Genomic DNA, 20,624 nt, shown 5'->3' with positions numbered 1-20,624 from the left:
TTTTATTAATAGAATGTCGTTACTGACGGAAATGAGCAGAACGTGTTCTACTATTGTGCTATTGTTTTTTAAGTAAAAATTATGCAGTCAGACTCGTTATACCCAGATTTAGGCTCTCCTGGAATCCTCTGGATGATATCCAATTTTATTTTAAAACTTGACACTTAGACATTGTTCTCAATAATTATACTTTAAAGTGTGACTATGACTTAAATTCTGGAACCTTCACTTACTTCCCGTATGTCTACTTGGAAATTCCCTATAATAATGACAAATGCGACCAAAAAAATGAACGAATGAGGCCCATCTAAGCCAATAGACCTCTCCAACTTTCAAGTTTTATTATTTGGTCAAATTATAGTCATTGTAATTTTACATTTAACGGTTCAGGTCTTTAGACCTTAACAAACAAACTTCTAAAAAAGCTATTTAACATTGTTTTTTACGATTTTGAATGGACATTTTTTGTGAAGTCTGGAAGGAATATGCTACAGTGCAGTGGAAAAGTATTAGTCCCTTCCTTATTCGTTTTTTTTTATTATTATTATTTTTTTAAACACGAGTTATTAGAATCTATTCTGTTTTCAAGGGACCAATTACTTATTTCGTAAGGGGAAATATGTTTGGATTATCTTCTACCTTAGTATATCAAATCATTTAGAAATTCAGTTTTGTATTCCCTTACGTTGTTTCTGTATGGAAATTAGTTTGATGAATGTGTGCAGTGAAAATGTAGCACTGTCTCAACATGTATTTTTAACACCTGAGAATTTTCCAGACCAATACAAGGATGTATTGTAGTATCCGTGACGTGACGTTTGTGTGAAAAATTTGTTTTCGTGTTTACTGAAAACAATTGCATTGTTTTAGAGAATTCTACGTCACATGAGGAAATGGTATCAAGTTTCCCAATGAGTATTAAAATGCACACAAACACAGACAAAAAAAAACGAACTACAACATTTTCTGTTATGAAGCATCCTCTATGTCTGAAGATGAATTTAATGATCTGAAAACTGAAAACCATGTTGTATCATACAAAAAAAAATTTTAAAAAAAAATGGTGAAATGATCTTAAAAAGTCGAATTGAAGAGAATCTACATTGGTAAGAAGTATAAAAGAGTATGTGGACAAAAGAAAAAGTGGAGCTTGACATATTCGGTCTGGAACACATTCGATTGTTTTGTGTCCAAAATGTGTTTTGGAGGTGATAAAAGGGTTCTTATCAGTAGCAACTTGTTAATAGTCAAGTAAAAAAGGACAAGTTGGGTAAGAGTTTTCTCGCTAGCGTGGCGGAAAACCCCTATGTGGTCCTCCCCGGCCACGGAAGCCACCCCTGTCCCCGCGGAAGTTTGGCCTATTTCTTTCCCGGCCTCGTTCTCCACCTCTCCCTGCATTCGGACCACTACGCCCACCTCTTGGTGCCCCGCCACCACGGTCGGACTTCATCTTTGAGGGAGGCGATTTTGGTCGGAGACGCTCTATTTCTTCAGTGCAACCTGATAGGTGGGATTCGGGCAAAGCGAAATGAGCGGCGTAAGTCTCTGGATTGAAGTTACTGTTGGTGAGTGTAGGACCAACGGTGAGCCATCCTATAAGGGTAAACGTAAGCCAGTAACTAATAAAAAGCAAACAAAACACGAATAAAAATAAAAGACAATGATGTGTAAACAAAAACATCGGTCACACCTGGCCTGATGGTAGAGTCTCGTCCAAAAAGGTGCAGCCTCCTGCGCCCCAAACAGAAGTGCTCGATGATGTGAAAGATCTCAACGGGCTTCTCCACATTTCCCATCTCGGGCTCCTCCGTGATTATCAAATCAATGTCCACATTGGCATGGATGAAATCGCCATCTCTACTTCTCCGCACTGTTCCTTTGATTCCCAATAGGCAGTGTTCCTGGAAAGAAGCATGTTACATTCAGTTTGATGTTTAATATTGTGCTGTGTTAAAAGATACATACAGTCATACCTTGAGATACGACTGTAATATGTCTCTTTTTAGTATTCAACATCATGACAACTAGATATTTATTAGTTACTCTGTTAGTAGATGGCAAATTAGAACAAATAAAAATATGTTTTGGATGTTTTTTCCAGAGGGTGGGAACGAATTAATTAGTATTTAATTCATTTCTAAGGGAAAAGTTGATTTGAGATACGAGTAAATCGACATACGAGTTCGATCCCAGAACACATTAAGCTCGTATCTCAAGGCATTACTGTACAATGCAGGGAAAAATAATACTTTCCCAAATAGTAATGTCTTCTAGTTTGACATTTTTAAAATCTAAATCATTGGGATCAAATTTTGACACATACATCCAAGTTACTGTAAAACAGTTTAATTAATTAAAGGGTGAAAAGGTTCCTTTCCAAAAATCTACTTACTAGATTACCTTTAATCAGACCATATTGTAAAAAAAAATAGTGGTGTCCCATTTTATTTCATCAAACAAATTGATAATTAACATTAATTTTACTGTAAACTAGCACGAGACACTATCTGTTGTTCAGAGTAACATAACTAGTTGGCAGCATGGCAGTTCATAAACAGGGCAAGTCTTCTGGGAATAAGATCCATGGAAAACCACTAAAGCCTACCTGAATGTATGAGTGTAATTAGTTAGCCTTCGAAATGAATTAGACATTGTTGTTTTAATTTGTTGTACCTTGGTCCTCTGAAATACTGCTTTTGGGTCCAGTGCCTTTGTTTTCCCTGGGTTATTTTTGTTGGTCTTGATCCAGCAGATGTCTTCACTGCGCCTGAAGCCCCATTTCCGCAAACACTAAAAACATTGTGTGAAAAGGGGAACATGATTGGTCATACGTCAATAGTTAAGACTCTAATCTAGTACACACTTAAAGTTTTAATGCTAAATGGGAATTTGTTTTTATTACGAATGACTAGAGCATACGGTTGACTTATTTCTGTTGGCGCATAAGCAATATAAGGATAAGTTGTAAAAAATATAAAAAAATCAACTGGAGTCATAATGCTTCTATTGCATCCTCAAAATAATTTCACTCTTATTTCATAGTTGCACTTAGTACACAATCAATTCAGTAGGGAGAATGGTCATCTTTTGGCAAATGGTATTTTAAGAATAATTATTCATAATAACCTAATATCTTTCTTTGTATTACCAAGGAAGCCAAGAGAAATTAAGTTTCTTGTTTACAATTCTAACCTGGAGTCTATTTTGGTTTCAGTGCATTGAACCACACTCAAAATGTACAAAGATCAAGAGGCTACATTGTATTCAGTTGGAAAAACATATCAAGTAGGATTACCACGTGCATAATGAGCAGAGGGGCCACTGCAAGTACGTGAGAAGATCTAAGAATACTCTCAAATAATTGTTACTATTTGACTTACAAAAACAAGAGTGTCATCTTACGTGACACTTAAAGAATTAAAAAAAAATAACAATAGAATGAGAGACCTTCTTTGAGCACTGGCCAACATGTGAACTTGTGAACTGACAAGTGTATGACAGTGAGAGGAAAAGTTACCATCCTTCCTAAATCCAGGCCTTCACCCGAACCACACCAGAGGAAGACAAAAGACCGGTGGGCGGAGATCTCTTCAATCTCCAACTTCATGATCTACCAAATGCAGGAAAGAATATTAATGAATTGTCATCCCTTGTATCTATTTATTTTTAACTTTTCCTATTTAGGATTCCATTTGCATTGCTGTGGTGAGAGGTAAGCCGCACCTGGTTTGGTGACAGAAATCCTTCACATTCACATGCAAAACCAATGAAAACTGTTGTGTCCTCAATGATCTTAACATGCAATTTTATGGAATGTTGAAGTCAGGAAAAACCACATAGTCAAGGAAAGTCAGAACAAATATTTGACTGGACACGAATGGACAATTTTGCTAACTTGTTAAGATGAGTGCACGTTGCCCTCTACTGGGTACAGAGGGCAGCTGGGAAATGCATTACAAAATCGTATAGACCAAGGGTGGGCAAACTTTTCAGGCCCGGGGGCCACATTGAGTTTAAAAATTTGACTGATGGGCTCGGTCAGCACAAGATAGGATACATGTAAAAAAGTGCATCCGTTAACAGTACATATGAAACATAAACAGAAAAAAAGGACTATAGTATTAATATACTCATCACTAAAGTAAAAAGTATAAAGTACAAAGTAAAGTTAAAAGGAATGTATTAAGAAATATTTAAATGTAATTTAAAAAAAAGATAGAGGGGCTGTAAAACTAAAAAAAAACAAATAAGAGTGGACAAAGCAACTACCACTGGTTTCCGCGTGATGGCTCCATCTTGGGAAAACAAAAAAAAAAAAACAACAAAAAAGTAAAAAAAAAAAAAAACATTTGGACAATGTTGGCGGGCCGGACTAGAAAGCCTAATGGGCCGTATGTGGCCCGCGGGCCGTAGTTTGCCCATTTCTGATATAGACCCATACTCAAGTTAGACATTTTTACAATTTAGACCATGTCAACTTACATCATCCCAGGTCCAGAAGCGTTCCGTGTGGCTGATGCCTGATTCTCTGTAATATTCTTCCAATGGAGGTTCAAGTAGGATTACGTCAAACTCAGACTTTAAATCCTGCAGGTCAAAGTGCTCAGGGTCGGCCTGCAGGTACCTGATGAAACCATGCACACCACAATCCTATGTTAAGATTTGTACTACAGTAAACACTATAATACTATTTAGCCAAGGTGTGATTTCAAATCCATTTGAATAAAAGTGATGGCCATGTTATTTCATTAATGTATCATTAAATCAACATTATCATGAAAATTGTGAGGAATTTAGAGTAAAAAAGCACATAAAATTGTAATCAAACATGGTTTCATATCATACATGGGAGGGGTGTTGGTCGTGGAGATAAGTTCGTCCTTCAGTCGTATCAGTTCTCGTAGTTTGGGGTACTCCTCAAATCGATCAGCCAATCCTGCCGACGCCCCCACAAAAAGTTAAATTTCATGCAATCAAATACAATAAGATACACCCAAACACAACGTACTCACCAACATCTCGAATGAAGTTCTGTGGCCTATGTCCCGTGTCAACAAAATGCTGACAGTAATCATTGTGAGGGTTCAAACTCTGTGTACCCTGAAAATAAACACATTGCACACTGGATATAGTATGATAGAGCAAATGAAAATTGTGTTGGGAAATTGTCAGTACAACTGATGTTATTCGTGCACCAAAAGGTTAAATTCAAACCTTAAGAAAAGTACTTGAGTCCTTGTAGACTTCTTCGTACGGGTTGATCTCCTCAGTCAGGGGTGCCTCTACCTCATCCTGGGACAGATAAACAAATATATTTTTGTTCAGGTATTTCTTACATCCATACAATGGAAATTTGACAAAACAACAACAGCATTATTAGTTATTGCATATTTCAAGAATATGCTGATGTCACAAACACTCACTTTTTGTTCCTCTGCATCCTCTTCAGTGTCTTCACCCTCTGTCAGAGTCTTTCTCTTGGAGGAAGGGGCGGAATCATCTAATGAGGACCTGCAAAACACAAATATTACATTTAACATGTGCACATATTGGCAGAATCAGCCTTTAATCCTGTGATTAGCTAACCAACCTTGCGCTACGTAGGTAAGTAAAATATTCTACAGTAACTGTGAGTTCTGATACATTTGCAACTCCTTACCTGCATGTTTCTCTTGTCTCTTCTATTTCTTTTAGTTCTTCTTTGCTGTTAAGCACAGCCCCGATGCTGTCTGCACTCTCAGCTCCCAACTGTTGATAAATTTGAAGTGAAAAAAACTGCTCCACGCGAATCATTTCTTAGTGTTAAATGAGCATTGAAACATAGTAGTAGTAGTATTTTACTATTATATGTATGGATTCAAAATCACACGTCCTCAATGCACATGTCTTCAAATTATGATCTCAGGGTTCTATGCAATGCACATTGCAAACCATGCATGGATGGGATTATTATATTGCAATTTAACCTTGCAAGTATTCAATCAGATTACTGCAAATTGTATTGTGTGATTTAGCTACAATGCTAACAGAGGTACTAGATATTAGCATACTTGCCTGTTGAGCTAAAAGCTGCCGCCTAAGTTTTTGTCGCTCACGGATTTCCTGCAGACGGCTGTTCATTTTGTCAATTTTGTTCAAGTAGTGGAATGCACACTTGGTTCAACTGTGTGTTTACAAAAGTGACTTGCTAGCTAGAAGCAAACAACTAGCCAACGCTGGAATTATGGGTCAAGTGTTGTGGGAGCGCTCAATGTGTTCATAATCAGAATGGCGGTGCTTTGTTGTTTATTTAATGCAGGAGTAACTATCAACTTTTGAAATCTAATTTTAATCAAATTACATGACCTTTTTAATATATTACACGTGATGTTAATGCTTGTAATAATGAATTTGTATTGGAAATGTCAAAACATCATGGGCACTAAATGTGTTCGGTAAAAATAAGCATCCACATGTAGGCGTAATGGAACTGGACGTCTATGTTTGTAGTCAGTTTTTTTCCACCAATCAGATTACGTTCCGTTCTAGTGGGCGTTGACTTTACGCACAAGTATAAAGAGAAAATGTAATATTTTGAAATACTTTGCTCAATGGGCAAATTTTACGATGCCCGTTTGAATAAATCGGATGTCAAGCACTGTTAATGACACAGAAAGATTAGCATTATGGCTTTAATTGATGATTACATATTAGAAATGACCAAATATAGTGGAAAGGTTATAAGGTCATGTATGTTAACTTTAGAATAGCTGTCCAGTGTAGTGACCACTGGTGTTAAACACAGATTTTCTTCATTTTGTATGGTTCAAATGTTTGGTTGAAAAGCCAACATTTGAACATTTTCACATTAAGGACATTTTTTGGGGCCACTGAAAACAAGATATGAGTTGAAAATGATCATTTCAGTACTTATGTAGACTATTGTCTGTTTTGCCTTTCTATTGTGCAGATGATCTCATAAATTTACAGACACAACACAAACCATATAGAGTACGTCTATATTCTCTTTGTCGAAGACAGCCATGTGATTTTTTCCCACTCAGCAGTCTACTGTAATGCAGTTTGATTGATCGGTTCCCACCCCATGCTCCCTCCCGTCCCACGCCAGGTCGATGCATTTGGCCGCAACTCCTCGTTCTCATCATCTGATGCTATTCCAGCCGCGTGCGGACCTCCAGGATCTAAGCGACAGATCCCCGGCATGACGGCGGTCTTCGTCACCCTCACGGCCGTCCTCCTGTGGTCGAGCGGCGGCCAGTCGTCATTTATCCAGGCATTCGGTGACTGCGCGCAGGGTCGAGGGTCCGGCGCTGCGTACCGGGGTGCGATCGACGTCACCGAGTCCGGCGCACGGTGCATGAACTGGAGCGAGGTGGGCGGCTTCACGGAGCGTCACCCGGGAAAAGACGTCGGGGAGCACAATCAGTGTCGAAATCCTGACGGTAGAATCCGAGCCTGGTGCTTTTTCCGGAACAAGAGAGGAAGAGTGGACTGGGGCTATTGCGATTGTAAACAAGGTAAACACCATAAATCGTGCATCCTGCAGCTTTGGCAGGCAGGCAGAGTACTTCTTATTTGCAGTGCATGATCTCACTCAACATTTGCAGGTTTTCCTGGCAGAAATTTCAATGATTTTTCCAAAGTTGTTTAACGTTTAGTCCAAATAAAGCCTTGGCACAACTGTTTTTTCAAATAACAATACTGACCCAGGAGATTATCGCTTAAAAATCTCATTATGATGACCTTATTATGCACAGTATGATTTAATGATAATGGCTTTAAATATAACATGAGTGCTAGACTGCTGTGAAGCAACGAAAGAGCAGCCTCAAAATGTTGCTCTCAGATATGGCACAGTTTTGTGTTTTATCTTAACACAACTGAGTCTTTCAATAATGTATGAGTTTAAGTATGGTCTTCCATTGAGGGGGAAGTGAGAAATGTCTTATACAAATGGTTTTTCCATTCAAATACTTCTTAATTTACATATATAATCAATTCCATTCCACACATCCAAGACACATTGTAGTTCAAATAGTGTGGGTGCTCGTTGTCTGATTGTTGTGTTTTGTTTGAGTAAACTATCCCACACCAATATTAAAATATACAATCTTTAGTATGATTTCCATTTGTGTCCAAGATTGAACTTTATACAATAAGAAAAAAATGCTATCAATTGCCTATGTATTCATGTTTACATTGATACCATGTAGAAAAAGAATTTGGTTGAGTCAAAACGTCATACTTATTCATTGTTGGTATCCGTATAAAAAGTCCTACTTTTATATGAGCCGTGCCCTGCTTTGCATGCCAAGGCTCAGTACGTCTGCAAGGGGGCCGCTCCAAACTGGATGGCAGGGTGGAGGTCTACCTGGGAGGAGTTTGGGGGTCCGTTTGCAGTGACAACTGGAAAAATGAAGACGCTGAAGTTGTCTGCAGGCAGTTTGGCAGGGGGTAAGTCTGCAGATATGTATATGTTCACAGTTAAGCCTACATATAATGTGTGCAGCCACGATAACTCACTGTGGTTAATGGTCACTAAACTTCCCCTTTGTCTTAATGATTTTATATACAATATCAAACTGATTGATGCACGCAATTTACAGTTGGAAACAAATAATTTCTCAACAGTTTTTTCTCAGTCCAACTTTATCAATATACAGCCTCTAAGGATAAGATGTCATGTGTGTGCGTGAATGTCCATATGTATGCACATATTCAGTGCAGGTGCACCATAAAAAATTCACTTTGATACGGTATCGTTAGGCTTGTTAAAAATGATGAGAGCATGATGGGAAGGCTCACGGATCCCACGTAGTACTCTTTTGTCTTTTTTTTTCTTCCCTCTTTGCCAATGACCTTTGCATTCCAAACCTCCATTCCCTGGACATATTGAAATACCTTGTGTGCTTCACTTATTTACCTTGTTACCATCACTCTTGTTTCTCTTCCATCTGAGCCTTATTCCTGCTTTGTCTAACCTATGACCTCAATTGCATTTTCTTTTAGCTCTAAACAAATCAACGGGTAATGTAATGTTTTAAAATATGGATTTATTTTGTGTTGAGGTCTTTCACAAACACATACGGTGTCATGCTTGACAGAGGACTAAGCTGCACGCTTCCATCTGTTGACACTAAAATCAGCTCTGGCACGCATGCCTGCATTTTTATGCAAGAGGCAAACCCATTGCAGAAAGGAGAGCACACAAATGTCAGCCATATGTCTGGCAGAAAGGCCACAAATGGGCGTCACATGGCCAGATATTGAACAATGAAGGGTGCATAAGTGCTCACAGTGTCCAGTATTTGCAATGATGGTAAATCATGAATCATCGTGTTGAAATGGCATTGCAAGAGGCTTGAAGCCGTTCTGCTTTGAAATACTTGTACCTGCTTTCCAGTAGAATCTGCAGAAAACAGTTAAGTAGAACTGTCTCTATTCTCTTCTGGATTTACATTTTGAGTCCTAAATCCCTTCCAGCCTCTCAGGCCGTGCTTATTCGCTGCCTCTTTCTCGTCCGAGCTTGGCCAAGCTCCACTGGAGATCTGTCCAATGCCAGGGAGATGAATCTGATCTGCTCCAGTGTCCAAAAAACATTTGGAATGGAGATGAGTGCTCTCTTGCTGCAGCTGTAACTTGCACTAAGCAGCTTGGTAGGTGGTAGTAGGTTCTAAGTTATTTTTATTGTTTTTGAATGTGTTTTATGAATGAACGTTCTAAGTTGTACTTTATCAGATGCAGTTATGGTGCCTATACGGCTGGTAGGAGGTCAAACTTTATCTGAAGGAACAGTTGAGGTGTTCCATGCGGGCCAATGGGGCTCCATATGTGATGACCAATGGGACGACAGTGATGCAGAGGTGGTATGTCGACAACTGGGGCTAAGGTGTGAAGGCATGAAGGTTTAATATTATCAATGAGAAGCAATCACACCGGAAGTCTTGTAGGTTTTCTAATAATCACACTGCATTTTCCTTCTTCCTTTTAGTGGTGTAGCACGAGCATGGGGTCAGGCACATTATGGAAAGAGCTCTGGCCGTGTGTGGCTAGATGAGGTGAGGTGCACAGGAAATGAACTCACTGTGGAACAATGCTTGAAAAGTGCTTGGGGAGAGCATAACTGCCTCCATTCTGAAGATGCTGGTGTCTCTTGTAGCCCTTTAAAAGGTATATGATGCCACCTGCCTCTTTGTGAATTACCCATGTTTTTATCAAAAACCATAGTGCGACACAAACCCTATTGAGACTTCACCTAAATACCCAATCAACTAAGTTTAGAATTTGAAACTTTTTTGTTAACCAGTGTTATTGGTATAGATGTCTACCTAACAATTTGGAGAAAATTATTAGTAGCAACAAGGTGACCTGCCTTTTATCTCTACAGATGGAGCTGTTAGGTTGGTGGGTGGGTCTGGGGGCTATGAGGGACGCTTAGAAGTCTTCTACCACGGACAGTGGGGAACAGTGTGTGATGATGGTTGGACGGACTCAAACACGCAAGTAGTGTGTCGTCAACTAGGTTACAGGTAACAATGAAGAGTTCATTTAGACATCAATGTGTACGTATTGTCATTTCTTATGGATGTATTACATAAATAAGCGTATGTGTGTGATTGGACTGTCCAGATTAGGCCAGACACTGGTCCCAGAAGGCCTTGATATTACGCCAGTTCCTCGTTTTGGGGTTGCTTCTGGTCTGATTCTTTTGGATGACGTGAGCTGCACAGGAAAAGAGCCCAGTTTATTGCTGTGCAAGCGGAATGAGTGGCTTCGTCATGACTGCACACACCATGAAGACGTAAACATCGCCTGCAATGGAGACCGTCTTGGAGATGGACTTCCGACGAGTAAGACATAATATTTTTTTTATATAGCAATAATAAATATATCCAATATGTGGTTGCAAAACACTAAAATGGCCTACTCCATTCAGATCTCTGTAAACCCAAGATAAACAACCACAACTTCTAATTCCAAGTTCATGTGATTTATATGATATAGTACAGTACAGTGGTTTTATGCTCAGTGGTTAATACATTAACTATTGACCCTTTTCCTGATGCATATACCATACATACTCCAGGAGAGCCAAGCACAGGAAACCAAAGTCTTCATTTACACCAATTTCCTTTGTCTATTATGTGATGGAGACGTTTCCAAGGACTTTCCCAAGCGCCTGCACTCAATTAAAACCTCATATTAGAAAATCCAACATCCCTCAAGTGATGGTTGGTGATGTCATGCAGATTTTAAAGACACATCTCTTGATAAACGTACCCTGCTGTAACAACTGGATTTATTCTTAATCTACTTGCTTTTTTTTGAATGTAATCCCCATGATACTGACCAAATAGTTTATGTGAGGGTTTAGTGGGCTCAGACTTTGGACTCACTGCTCAAGTGTAAAACCAGACTTCACACATTTTTTTGTAAAAAAAAAGGTGGTGTTGTGTCTTTTTTGGCAAGAAGGTAGGATTTAAGGTTTTGGGGTTTTGCACAAACATGTCAGTGCAGTATTGGACAATAAAAAAGGGGGATTGTAGAGAGGAAGAAGAAAGTGTGGTCGTTGTTTTTATGGGTTCTGTTCTCTGTCGTCTCGCTCTAAATGCAAGATACAGTAAACTGGATGTGATAAGTCTACTGAGCGTCACGGAAGAGAAAGCATGTGAGACTTTTCTTTGGTTAGCGATCAAACAGTTGAGACTGAAATAGCTGTTTCACATGCTGAGGGTTTATTTGTGCAGCTTAGGAAGCTTTGGCAAAAGCCTGAGGAACATTCTGGGTTGCTTAAGAATTATGTCATTACTGCAAAGCATTTATGAGTTTCCTTGTGTGGATATGTGTGTTAATGTGTGCAACCTTCCCCCTTAGTAGATTGCTTCATGTTGATTTTTCAAAAGGACAGACAATCTAGAGATGACTGGCAAGGTTTTCAAGTGAAGCAAAATGGCATTTTAGGGCAGGAATGGGTTTCTCCAAAGTTACAGGCTTGTTTTCTTTTTTTTCTTTCAACTGCTTGTTCTCTATTTGATGGTAGGATAAACTGGCTTGGACATGCTGTTAAAAGGAGAAGTAATTTGAATATAAATTTGCATGAGAACATTAAAAAAAGGCTTTATCTTCTAAATGCATAGGGTTAGGTAAATGTGTGGGTCTAGTATTTATAGCTTAGTTAAGAACCACTTCTCTAGGCTCTTCAAGGACAAAAAACTAGCTACCTTTCAGTCTCGCAACAACTAAGCCCTCGCAGTGGTTGTAATTGTTACGCTTTCAAACTGGTATTAGAGAATGGGACTGCAGGCCAAGTCAAAAAATGTTTTTAAGCTCTAATTCGTGTGGCTACGTGTAGTGGGCGTGACAGCATTGACCTTGTTTGACGTGATCAGAAATATATTTACCTAGATGTTGAGAACAAGGAAGGAACAAACACAAAGCTCAAAATTCCTGTGACGACTTAAAAAAATACCCTACAAGAGATGAGACAATGGTATCGGTTTAAGACGTGCTGCAATAATAAATAAAAATGTTTCCCTATTGGCATGTTTGAACCACAGTATCAAATCCTATTTTAAAAACACAGTTCCTAAAAATGTCAGTATTACAGCCAATTAATGATGACATAGATTACCTAAATTTATAGCCTCTGTAATTGGCCAATTGCTTTAAAGCAGAAATGTGCACCAGCTGTTTTCTTTGTTGGGAACGTGTGCACACTTGCCCACACGTGTATGTTTTCATTTTAGTCTTGGCATTTCTCAAAAGCATAGCTCAATTTTAGAGGAAATGACTGCCATGACAGTATCTGTGGATGATCCGTCAAAAATATATTTTGGTGTGACCTCATTAGATACTGATGGAGGTCTGATGTTGGATTCATTAAATATTGGGTTACAGTTTGTCATCATGGATGGCTTTTTAATGGTGGCTCTCTAGCAAGGAAAGTCATTTCAGTGTGTGTGTGTGTGTGTGTGTGTGTCTTTGTGTTGATTTTCAGGTGTTCCAGTGAGGCTTGTGGAAGGAGAAAGCCCCAGAGAGGGGCGGGTAGAAATCTACTTGTCTGGTCAGTGGGGGACAGTGTGTGATGATGGATGGACTGATCGGGATGCTGAAGTTGTGTGTCGACAGATGGGATACAGGTAGGTGGGCTAAAAAATGTGGCTGTATCTGTTGCACCTTAATTAATCCATGCAGCACACTGATGTGCAAAAAATGTGCCATAAAGGTTGGTTTTTATTGTTTTTTTTATGGGAAAAATTACATCAAAGCGCATTAGTAGAGCTATTATTCTAGCTAATTATATTAGTAGTTAAGAACGGTGGTTTAACAATGAGACTTTATCTTGGGGTAATAAAAAATATTTTGTTCCATCAAAGACCTAAGGAGTTAGTTGTTATCTTGTTTTTTAGATTATGCTTTGGAATTTAAATAAATAGTATGTTATTTTCAGTTATTTGTTTTTTTTTATACCGCTTATCATCACAAGAATCAGTGGTGTGCTGGATGGAGCCTATGCCAGCCAACTATTGGAAATAGGCAGAGGACACTCTGGATTGTTTGCCAGCCAATTGCAGGGGACACAGAGAATACATGGAGAGAACAAACAAACTCCCAATGGGAAGGTTGGAACCCACCTAGGATTGAACCCACAATCTTAGAACTGTGAGCCAGATGTGATAACCACTCAACCACCATCCCACCCTGAAACGATATAATAATTCCCTCTTTTTTGTTTCTACACTCACATTTAAGTGAATCCAGAATACCATCTCTGGAAGTAGAATTTGTCTCCCCCACAGCCATGAATTTTTCACTGTTCATCTCTTCATCTCATACCATGTTTCTGTTTCCATTTAATAACACCTCACGTTCAAATTGAGTTAAACTACAAAGCCTAACAAAACCTTTGCTATTAAGATAGACCGCTAGATAACATGTATTACCCAAATGTTTGAATGGAAACTCTTCACTATTAAACAGCTTAGCCATACATCATGTTGAAAACCAAAATAAACAACCTCTTAGGGGACCAAATAGTGCTAAGTGATGGAATGTCTCATCTTCTCTGTGTCTTATTATCCTGTCCCTCTGAGTCGCTGTTCCCATTTCCATGACAAGTTATTGTCTAGAGAGCGCTGTCATAAGGACACAAAAGTATCTGCACTCCCAGACTACAAATGGCTTGTCGTTTTTTTTTTTCTCCCCCCGTATGCGTGTGTCTTGTGTTGGTGAAAGCCACATCTGGTGAATATTAGCATGACGGAGCAATGGAGCATGTTGAAGGTGTCTAAAGGCCAGGTCGGGATCATCATTCTGTCTGAAGCAGGGTGTGGTGAAAGGTTGTTAAATACAAAACACTTCCCTTGTGGTTAGACAGTTCTCTCCAGATGATGAAGCAAAAATGTATACAAATTATATACAGATCCAACTTTGACCCTAATTGACCTGAATGACACATGTTGGGATTATGCTGTCATACTGAAAACTATAAGAGCTTTTTTTTTACTCTTAAACAGAGACTTTTGGGGGGTTCATGCATAACTTTATTATGAAATGTGGTATTAAAAATATTCTCCCTGAAAGTGATATTTCCAGAGACTGAGACAGTCTTTAAATCGGTTTTGTGAACTCAAGCATTTGAACATGTGTGTTTATATAGATTTTCATATTGGTGTTTAAGATAATTGTTTAGTTTTGAAAATGTCTGCATTGTTATACATTTGTTTAAGATTCTATGTTTGACCCTTAATGCTAATCTATACTTGACTGCCTTCAGTTTTGATTTAATTATTGTTTAGTTGACGTTTTAGTCGACAGTTTTAAGATATGAAATACCAAATATTGCCATCACATTCAAATTGTTTTGAGTGATCAACTTTGTTGTATTGTATGGATGATAATAACTGATAAACATACTCAAACAGAAATCTGTCATCTTCAGGGGGCAGGCGAAGGCCCGTGTCATGGCGTATTTTGGCGAAGGAACAGGACCCATTCACGTGGACAATGTGAAGTGCAGCGGCGACGAACGGTCCATCTCTGACTGTATCAAGCAGGCTACTGGGACACACAACTGTCGACATAGCGAGGACGCTGGCGTAATCTGTGACTACGGTGAACACCAGCTCAACCACAAAGACGTTAAAGGTGGGTCAGGTAGCGCGTTGTAGTTTTGATGTCTCAAAGCAATTTGAAAGGTTACACTCTCCTACTTGGTGCACTGTAAATCTAATGAGCCAAAATAAATCATGCCCTTCCACTGTGTGTAAAAATGTCCAGATTATGAAATGGATCTTTTCTATGTTTTTGTTTCTCCCTGTCCATCATACATTGAGACAGGCTCACATCTCCATTAGTTTCCTATACTTATTACATGTATTCGTAAGTCAACATCCTTTTGGGATGTTTGGCAACTAAACAGGAGACAAAATTTTAGGCCTAGCCAATTTTAATCTTATAAAAAAAGAGCAATTTCAGACTTGGAAAATAAATATATTAAATGTTTAAGGAAACCAACATCTGAGCCTGAATTTATGGTTTTACAATCATCACTTTCCCAGAAATTTCTCATACACGTCAATGATAAACATCTCTATTCTGTCTCAATCAGCTCCTGCCAATCAGATTTGCGGCGTCCGGCTCGCACACACTCGGCAGCGGCGAATCATCGGCGGGGAAAATTCACTAAGGTGAGTCTACAGTGTGATAGAAAAGATATTCAAAAGCATCACACAATACGATGGGAAACATGAAACATGTTTTTACTATTCCAAAAACAACATGAAAAGGACAGTGTCCAATTTGAATATAAGTAACAATAGGTGTGAAACACAAATAAGAAATAGGTGATACAAGAGGTCTGTTTAAGTCACCAGTAGTTAAAACCAGTGCATATCTCAATGTGCGTGTGCCACATTTTAAGGAGGTAAAAGGGGCAGATTTGATTGGTGCTAAATGGATTAGAATGCAGTCAACATCACAACAGCAAAAAAGGTCTCTCAACTTAATTGCCATTGTGCATATTAAAAATACCATCACCTGGCTCATTTGCATAAGACTTTAAGATACTAAAATAAATCCTGGTATGATTAAAATGAATTAGATAAGACATTCACATGCGTCATAACTGCTAAAATGTGCAGAAACTAGTTTGTTATGTGGTTTCTGGTTTTGTTAATTACTGGAAATTTCCTGTGGGAGTGACTTTCCAATCAGCTTCCGGTTGCTTAACAGGTTTTTTTTTCAAATGTGAGATATTGTTTAGAGCAAAAGTTGTGTATTTGTCCTTGAGTCCTGCTATACTGGTTAGAACTGAACAAAAATGCATGTGAAAATATGAAAAGAAAAATGTGAAGAAGCCATTAATACTTTGTGGTTACTTGTGTGCATTCATACATCTGTTTTAGGAGCGGTTGGCCTTGGCAGGCTGCGATACGTTTACGCGGGTCTCGAGGGGATGGGAGGCTGGTGTGTGGAGCCACTTTAATTGACACTTGCTGGGTCCTCACTTCGGCACACTGCTTTAAGAAGTAAGGATATACATCACAATATTTGTCCCTTTTTAATACAGTAGCTACCTAATGAAAATGTCGTATTTTTCTTTCTTTAAGTCTTATACACAGAATATTACCATACCAGTCATCCAGATGTGAAATTATGTCTGGTCTCTTAGGTTTTTTGTTCTCCCCCCCTCCCCCCACACACACATAAAAACCTAGTAGAAGTTTGGCTAGGACATAATTTTTCCTCGACATAACTAAAGACACTTAATAATTACATTTCTGTTTTTGTATTGACTTTCCGACACCCCATTCAATAATGTAGCATTAACTACTAGACTTATTTATTTCCAAATATGAACCAAGATGTACTCGTAAGTCCTAACTGGACTCACTTGGAAAAGATGTATAGTTAATACATTAATCTCATCTGTTTTTCTTATTAAAAAACAAATAAAAGCAAAGAGAAGCCTAGAATTTCTTCAATAGAAATGGAAAATTGATGCTTTGATAATTCCAGATATTGCAATAATAATTATGATTGAAGTTGTGACAACACAGCACAGACTGATAGAATAATAGGTATAAATTATCTACATAAGAAATACGCATATACTCTAATTGTGAACAAACAGGTTTCCTGCAAACAAGTAAGTCTGCCTCATTAAATTAATTTTCATACCGACATTTCAACCTGTGACATGCCGCAAAAACACTCCTGCGAAAGAATGCTGGTTTTACTCTTTTAGCATTCTCCAACTCTACTCACTTTTTCCATGAAGGATTTACATTTGCATGTCATGCTATGTATTACAGAGCACTACTGCTGGTTTGTGCAGTTTTGCACACACGACCTGATATCATTTAGCCTCCCTGCAGCTAGTAGATTATTGCTATTTATATTTTGTGACTGTAAAGCTCTGGTCGTGCCAACTGTAACAAAACACCAGACCATTTTAAACACACGAGATGGGTAACTTGGGCAACATGATTATGTGGTAGGTAATATCTAACGTATACCTGACACCAAATGTATTAACAGATGGACCGGGTATGCGTTTATAAATGTCTAAGTACTTTGCTGCAGGCCAATCTGTTTGAATTGTTGCGGAACTTTCCTGGTGTTTTCTATGTCGTGTGTGGCCTTTTGATAAGCAACTCATTTCCACTGAAAGGCTTTTTACAGAAATATCCAAACATGTCAGGAAGTGAATCAAAACTCTTCATCATGTGGCCTTGTGACTAAGATTAAATCATAAACACAATGACACGAGGACAAATAGACTTATCTTTATATAGTTTTGTGCATACTTTTCACCAACTTGTGAGAATAAATCCAAGCCATACTATAGTTTAAAGATAACCATACAAATGAACTGTAAAATCTGTAATATTCTGACTTTGAAGATTATAATGCAACATTTTTCCATTTCATTTTTATTATTTAGAAAATCCAAATATGAAAAGTAATTTTGCCAATCATAATTGACCGAAGATTGAAAGAAAAATGCCTTGTTGTTCAATATAATAAAAAAAAACTGCACTTTGGCTTTTATATCCTGCATTTTAGCAACTGTTAACCTTGTAAACAATGCATCAGAGCTTTCTTTTAATACTGTACCCATAATTTAATTTTATTAGGAGAGTCTCACTACTAGCAAGAACTGTCATTATTATCGGGTGCAGTTCTATACACACAAAAAACTATATTTTTTGAAAAATGTGTCCTTAAATGACTGGTCATTCACATCTTAATATAACTTATTTCTCGTGCATTATATTATATTTTTTTACAGGTACGGCAACAACACCAGGCAGTACAAAGTCAGAGTGGGCGACTATCACGCCCTTGTCCCCGAGGAGTACGAGGAGGAATACGGTGTCGATCAGATTGCCCTTCATCCAAGTTACCGCTCCCACAGCAACGATTACGACCTGGCCTTGGTTCGGCTGTCACCGGGCGCTGTGGGCCACACACCGGGAGAGTGCGTGTCATTCAACCGTCACGTCCTTCCCGCCTGTCTGCCCCTGAAGAAGGACAGGGCGCTCAAACAAGCCAGTAACTGTCACATCACCGGCTGGGGCGATACAGGTGAGCTTTCATTCGTGGATGTGTATGTGGAGGAGTGAAGGCAAAGTGGCCCTTGGGTGCAAAACAAGCCGGAAAACTGTCACTGTGGTGTGGAAAGCTTGAAGGACCTCAAGGTGTGGGTGCGGGAAAAGAAATCTCAATGTTGATTGACTCATGATTATAGTGGGAGGGGGGGAGGGACTCTTTAAAATGTAAAGGGGTGTTTTATTAGTTTATTTAAGAACAGTGACAACATGGGCTATTTAGAGTGTCTATTACTGGAGTGTGGTGGCTGTTTGACCTAACAACAAGATGTCTACTTTGCACACGTGCTTTAATTTGACACTTAGATATGCATACCTGCATGTTGAAAAAAACTTTGCAGCCCAGGATTTTATTACTTTAACAACCAAGTAATGGAAAGTGTCTCTGAGCTATGCTGCAAAAATTCTAATTGTGGCTAAAAGTTGAATTCATTTAATTGAATAGATTCAATGATGTGCAGATTGAGAATTGTGGTCAAATGGTGGTTAACTAGTATTTTGTTAACAGTTTGGTTTTAGAACGGATGTTTTTTTTCATGCTTTTGTTGCGATATTCTTTATCAGCTGAGCTCAGGTCTCATTTTCTACGTTAAACACTTTTTTTTCACCTAACTGTAAAATGTGTGAGGTAGCTGTATGTAAAAGTCAGGTCAGTAGGTCAAATTTGTGGAATTTTCATTCATTCCCTCAGCTCATAAGTAAAGTTAGCTGAGTAGTAAGAGTTTGAATTTGGAGTTTGCATATTCTTGGGTATAAATTAAGCTTTGAAGGGTTTTCTTTATTTCATGGTGATGATAACACAATAAAATCTCATGTAAAGTATCAAATAACAAATCATCAGTAAGATTAATTGACAAGATATTAGTAATAATTTGAAAACTTCCGACTTCCTTGCAGGTCGTTCGTACTCCAAGACCCTCCAGCAGGCAGCGCTCTCCATTCTCCCTCGCCGCCAATGCCATCAGTATTTCCAAGGAGCTTTCACAAGCCGCATGCTGTGTGCAGGCAGCGTCCAGCAAAACAAGCGCGTTGACAGTTGCCGCGGCGACAGCGGAGGGCCTCTGGTGTGCGAGCGCCTCGGAGGCTCTTGGGTGGTTTACGGTGTCACGTCGTGGGGTCACGCCTGTCGGACCCAGCAGTCGCCTGGTGTCTACACCAAAGTGTCAGCCTTCAGCTCCTGGATACACAAGGTGATGGCACATAATGAGGGAAAGCATAGACGCCCATAAACACAACCGACATCTCAGTCTCCAAATAGGCTTACCTGATTGGTCAGGTGAGTTGAATGACCAAAAAAGAAAAAAAAGACACTGAATATATGTCTTGGTAATAAGCACTTATTTTAAATGGTCGTGAATGGTTCTTTAATATTAATGTCTTTGCAGTATTTTGTTGAAAACATATTTTTTTGTCACTTAGCTCCATTCTACCAACATTAAGTTTCATTTGAGTTATGTTTAAATATTTTAATGTGTAAAGGGACCACAGGTTAAGTTTGAATGAGTGGAGTAATTGCATGAGTGTCTTTGCAGATTTGCACTCAGTCGTCTGCACGTTTGTCCTCGCTTGCATGACTAAAAATACAAAATATATCATTGTTTTGACATTTTCAAAGGACATTTTCTCTTGCACCAACACTCAAAAATGTCTAAAGCATGGACAGAAGTGATTACAATCAAAGCACATAATATTTCTATAGATTTTTAGAATAGCATGCACCTGTTCATGACTCCATTTATTGTGCTCAGATATTTTAACAACATGCAACAATCTGATACACTTGAAAAAGGCTTATGAATGCTGTCTCCTTATTTTTTGATAAATAATTCTATCTGGTTCAATGTACTGTGTTGTTTATGAATAAACTAAGATTTTGTATTTAAAATAATAATAATTTTGCTTGTCATATATTTATAATTGTCCTTTAAGTGACATCACCTTTTTTCATATTATTTGGCATCCAAAAATCTTCTATTTGAATCTCTCTGGTATGTTGCACCATGTCTACAA

General features: G+C 38.5%; 2 protein-coding genes across 2 annotated transcripts; one reads left to right on the top strand and one right to left on the bottom strand.

Moving 5' to 3' along the window:
* Positions 1 to 962: 962 nt before the first annotated feature.
* On the bottom strand, positions 963 to 6,253 carry mettl14 (methyltransferase 14, N6-adenosine-methyltransferase non-catalytic subunit). The gene is made up of 11 exons (XM_077719010.1): positions 6,055 to 6,253; positions 5,660 to 5,748; positions 5,424 to 5,511; positions 5,215 to 5,292; positions 5,013 to 5,100; positions 4,846 to 4,936; positions 4,483 to 4,624; positions 3,518 to 3,610; positions 2,674 to 2,790; positions 1,691 to 1,901; positions 963 to 1,593 (listed from the first exon to the last, which is right to left on the bottom strand). Exons 1-11 carry the CDS (start codon positions 6,118 to 6,120, stop codon positions 1,286 to 1,288), a joined length of 1,371 nt encoding a protein of 456 aa, XP_077575136.1. The 5' UTR covers positions 6,121 to 6,253; the 3' UTR covers positions 963 to 1,285.
* A 771-nt stretch (positions 6,254 to 7,024) lies between these two features.
* On the top strand, positions 7,025 to 20,450 carry prss12 (serine protease 12). Its single transcript, XM_077718764.1, has 13 exons — positions 7,025 to 7,517; positions 8,316 to 8,454; positions 9,484 to 9,656; positions 9,739 to 9,889; positions 9,992 to 10,170; positions 10,388 to 10,529; positions 10,630 to 10,850; positions 12,998 to 13,139; positions 14,942 to 15,147; positions 15,611 to 15,689; positions 16,407 to 16,529; positions 18,296 to 18,591; positions 19,512 to 20,450. The coding sequence occupies exons 1-13, from the start codon at positions 7,085 to 7,087 to the stop codon at positions 19,841 to 19,843; spliced, it is 2,616 nt and encodes an 871-aa protein (XP_077574890.1). The 5' UTR covers positions 7,025 to 7,084; the 3' UTR covers positions 19,844 to 20,450.
* Positions 20,451 to 20,624: the final 174 nt, after the last annotated feature.

Source organism: Stigmatopora nigra, chromosome 6 (genome assembly GCF_051989575.1).
Source record: "Stigmatopora nigra isolate UIUO_SnigA chromosome 6, RoL_Snig_1.1, whole genome shotgun sequence".
Classification (NCBI taxonomy): Eukaryota; Metazoa; Chordata; class Actinopteri; order Syngnathiformes; family Syngnathidae; genus Stigmatopora; species Stigmatopora nigra.
The sequence above is the reverse complement of the archived record's forward strand: the minus strand, read 5'-3'. Positions and strand labels throughout refer to the sequence as shown.

Bases quoted from the DNA above. Each gene is read 5' to 3' on its own strand.
- mettl14 (XM_077719010.1), bottom strand. From the start codon at position 6,120: ATGAACAGCCGTCTGCAGGAAATCCGTGAGCGACAAAAACTTAGGCGG. The intron at 5,749-6,054 runs GCAAGTATGCTA...ATTTATCAACAG, and splicing joins GGCAGCTTTTAGCTCAACAG to TTGGGAGCTGAGAGTGCAGA. The intron at 5,293-5,423 runs GTGAGTGTTTGT...TATCTGTCCCAG, and splicing joins AGGATGCAGAGGAACAAAAA to GATGAGGTAGAGGCACCCCT.
- prss12 (XM_077718764.1), top strand. From the start codon at position 7,085: ATGCTCCCTCCCGTCCCACGCCAGGTCGATGCATTTGGCCGCAACTCC. The intron at 8,455-9,483 runs GTAAGTCTGCAG...AATCCCTTCCAG, and splicing joins TGCAGGCAGTTTGGCAGGGG to CCTCTCAGGCCGTGCTTATT. The intron at 13,140-14,941 runs GTAGGTGGGCTA...TGTCATCTTCAG, and splicing joins TGTCGACAGATGGGATACAG to GGGGCAGGCGAAGGCCCGTG.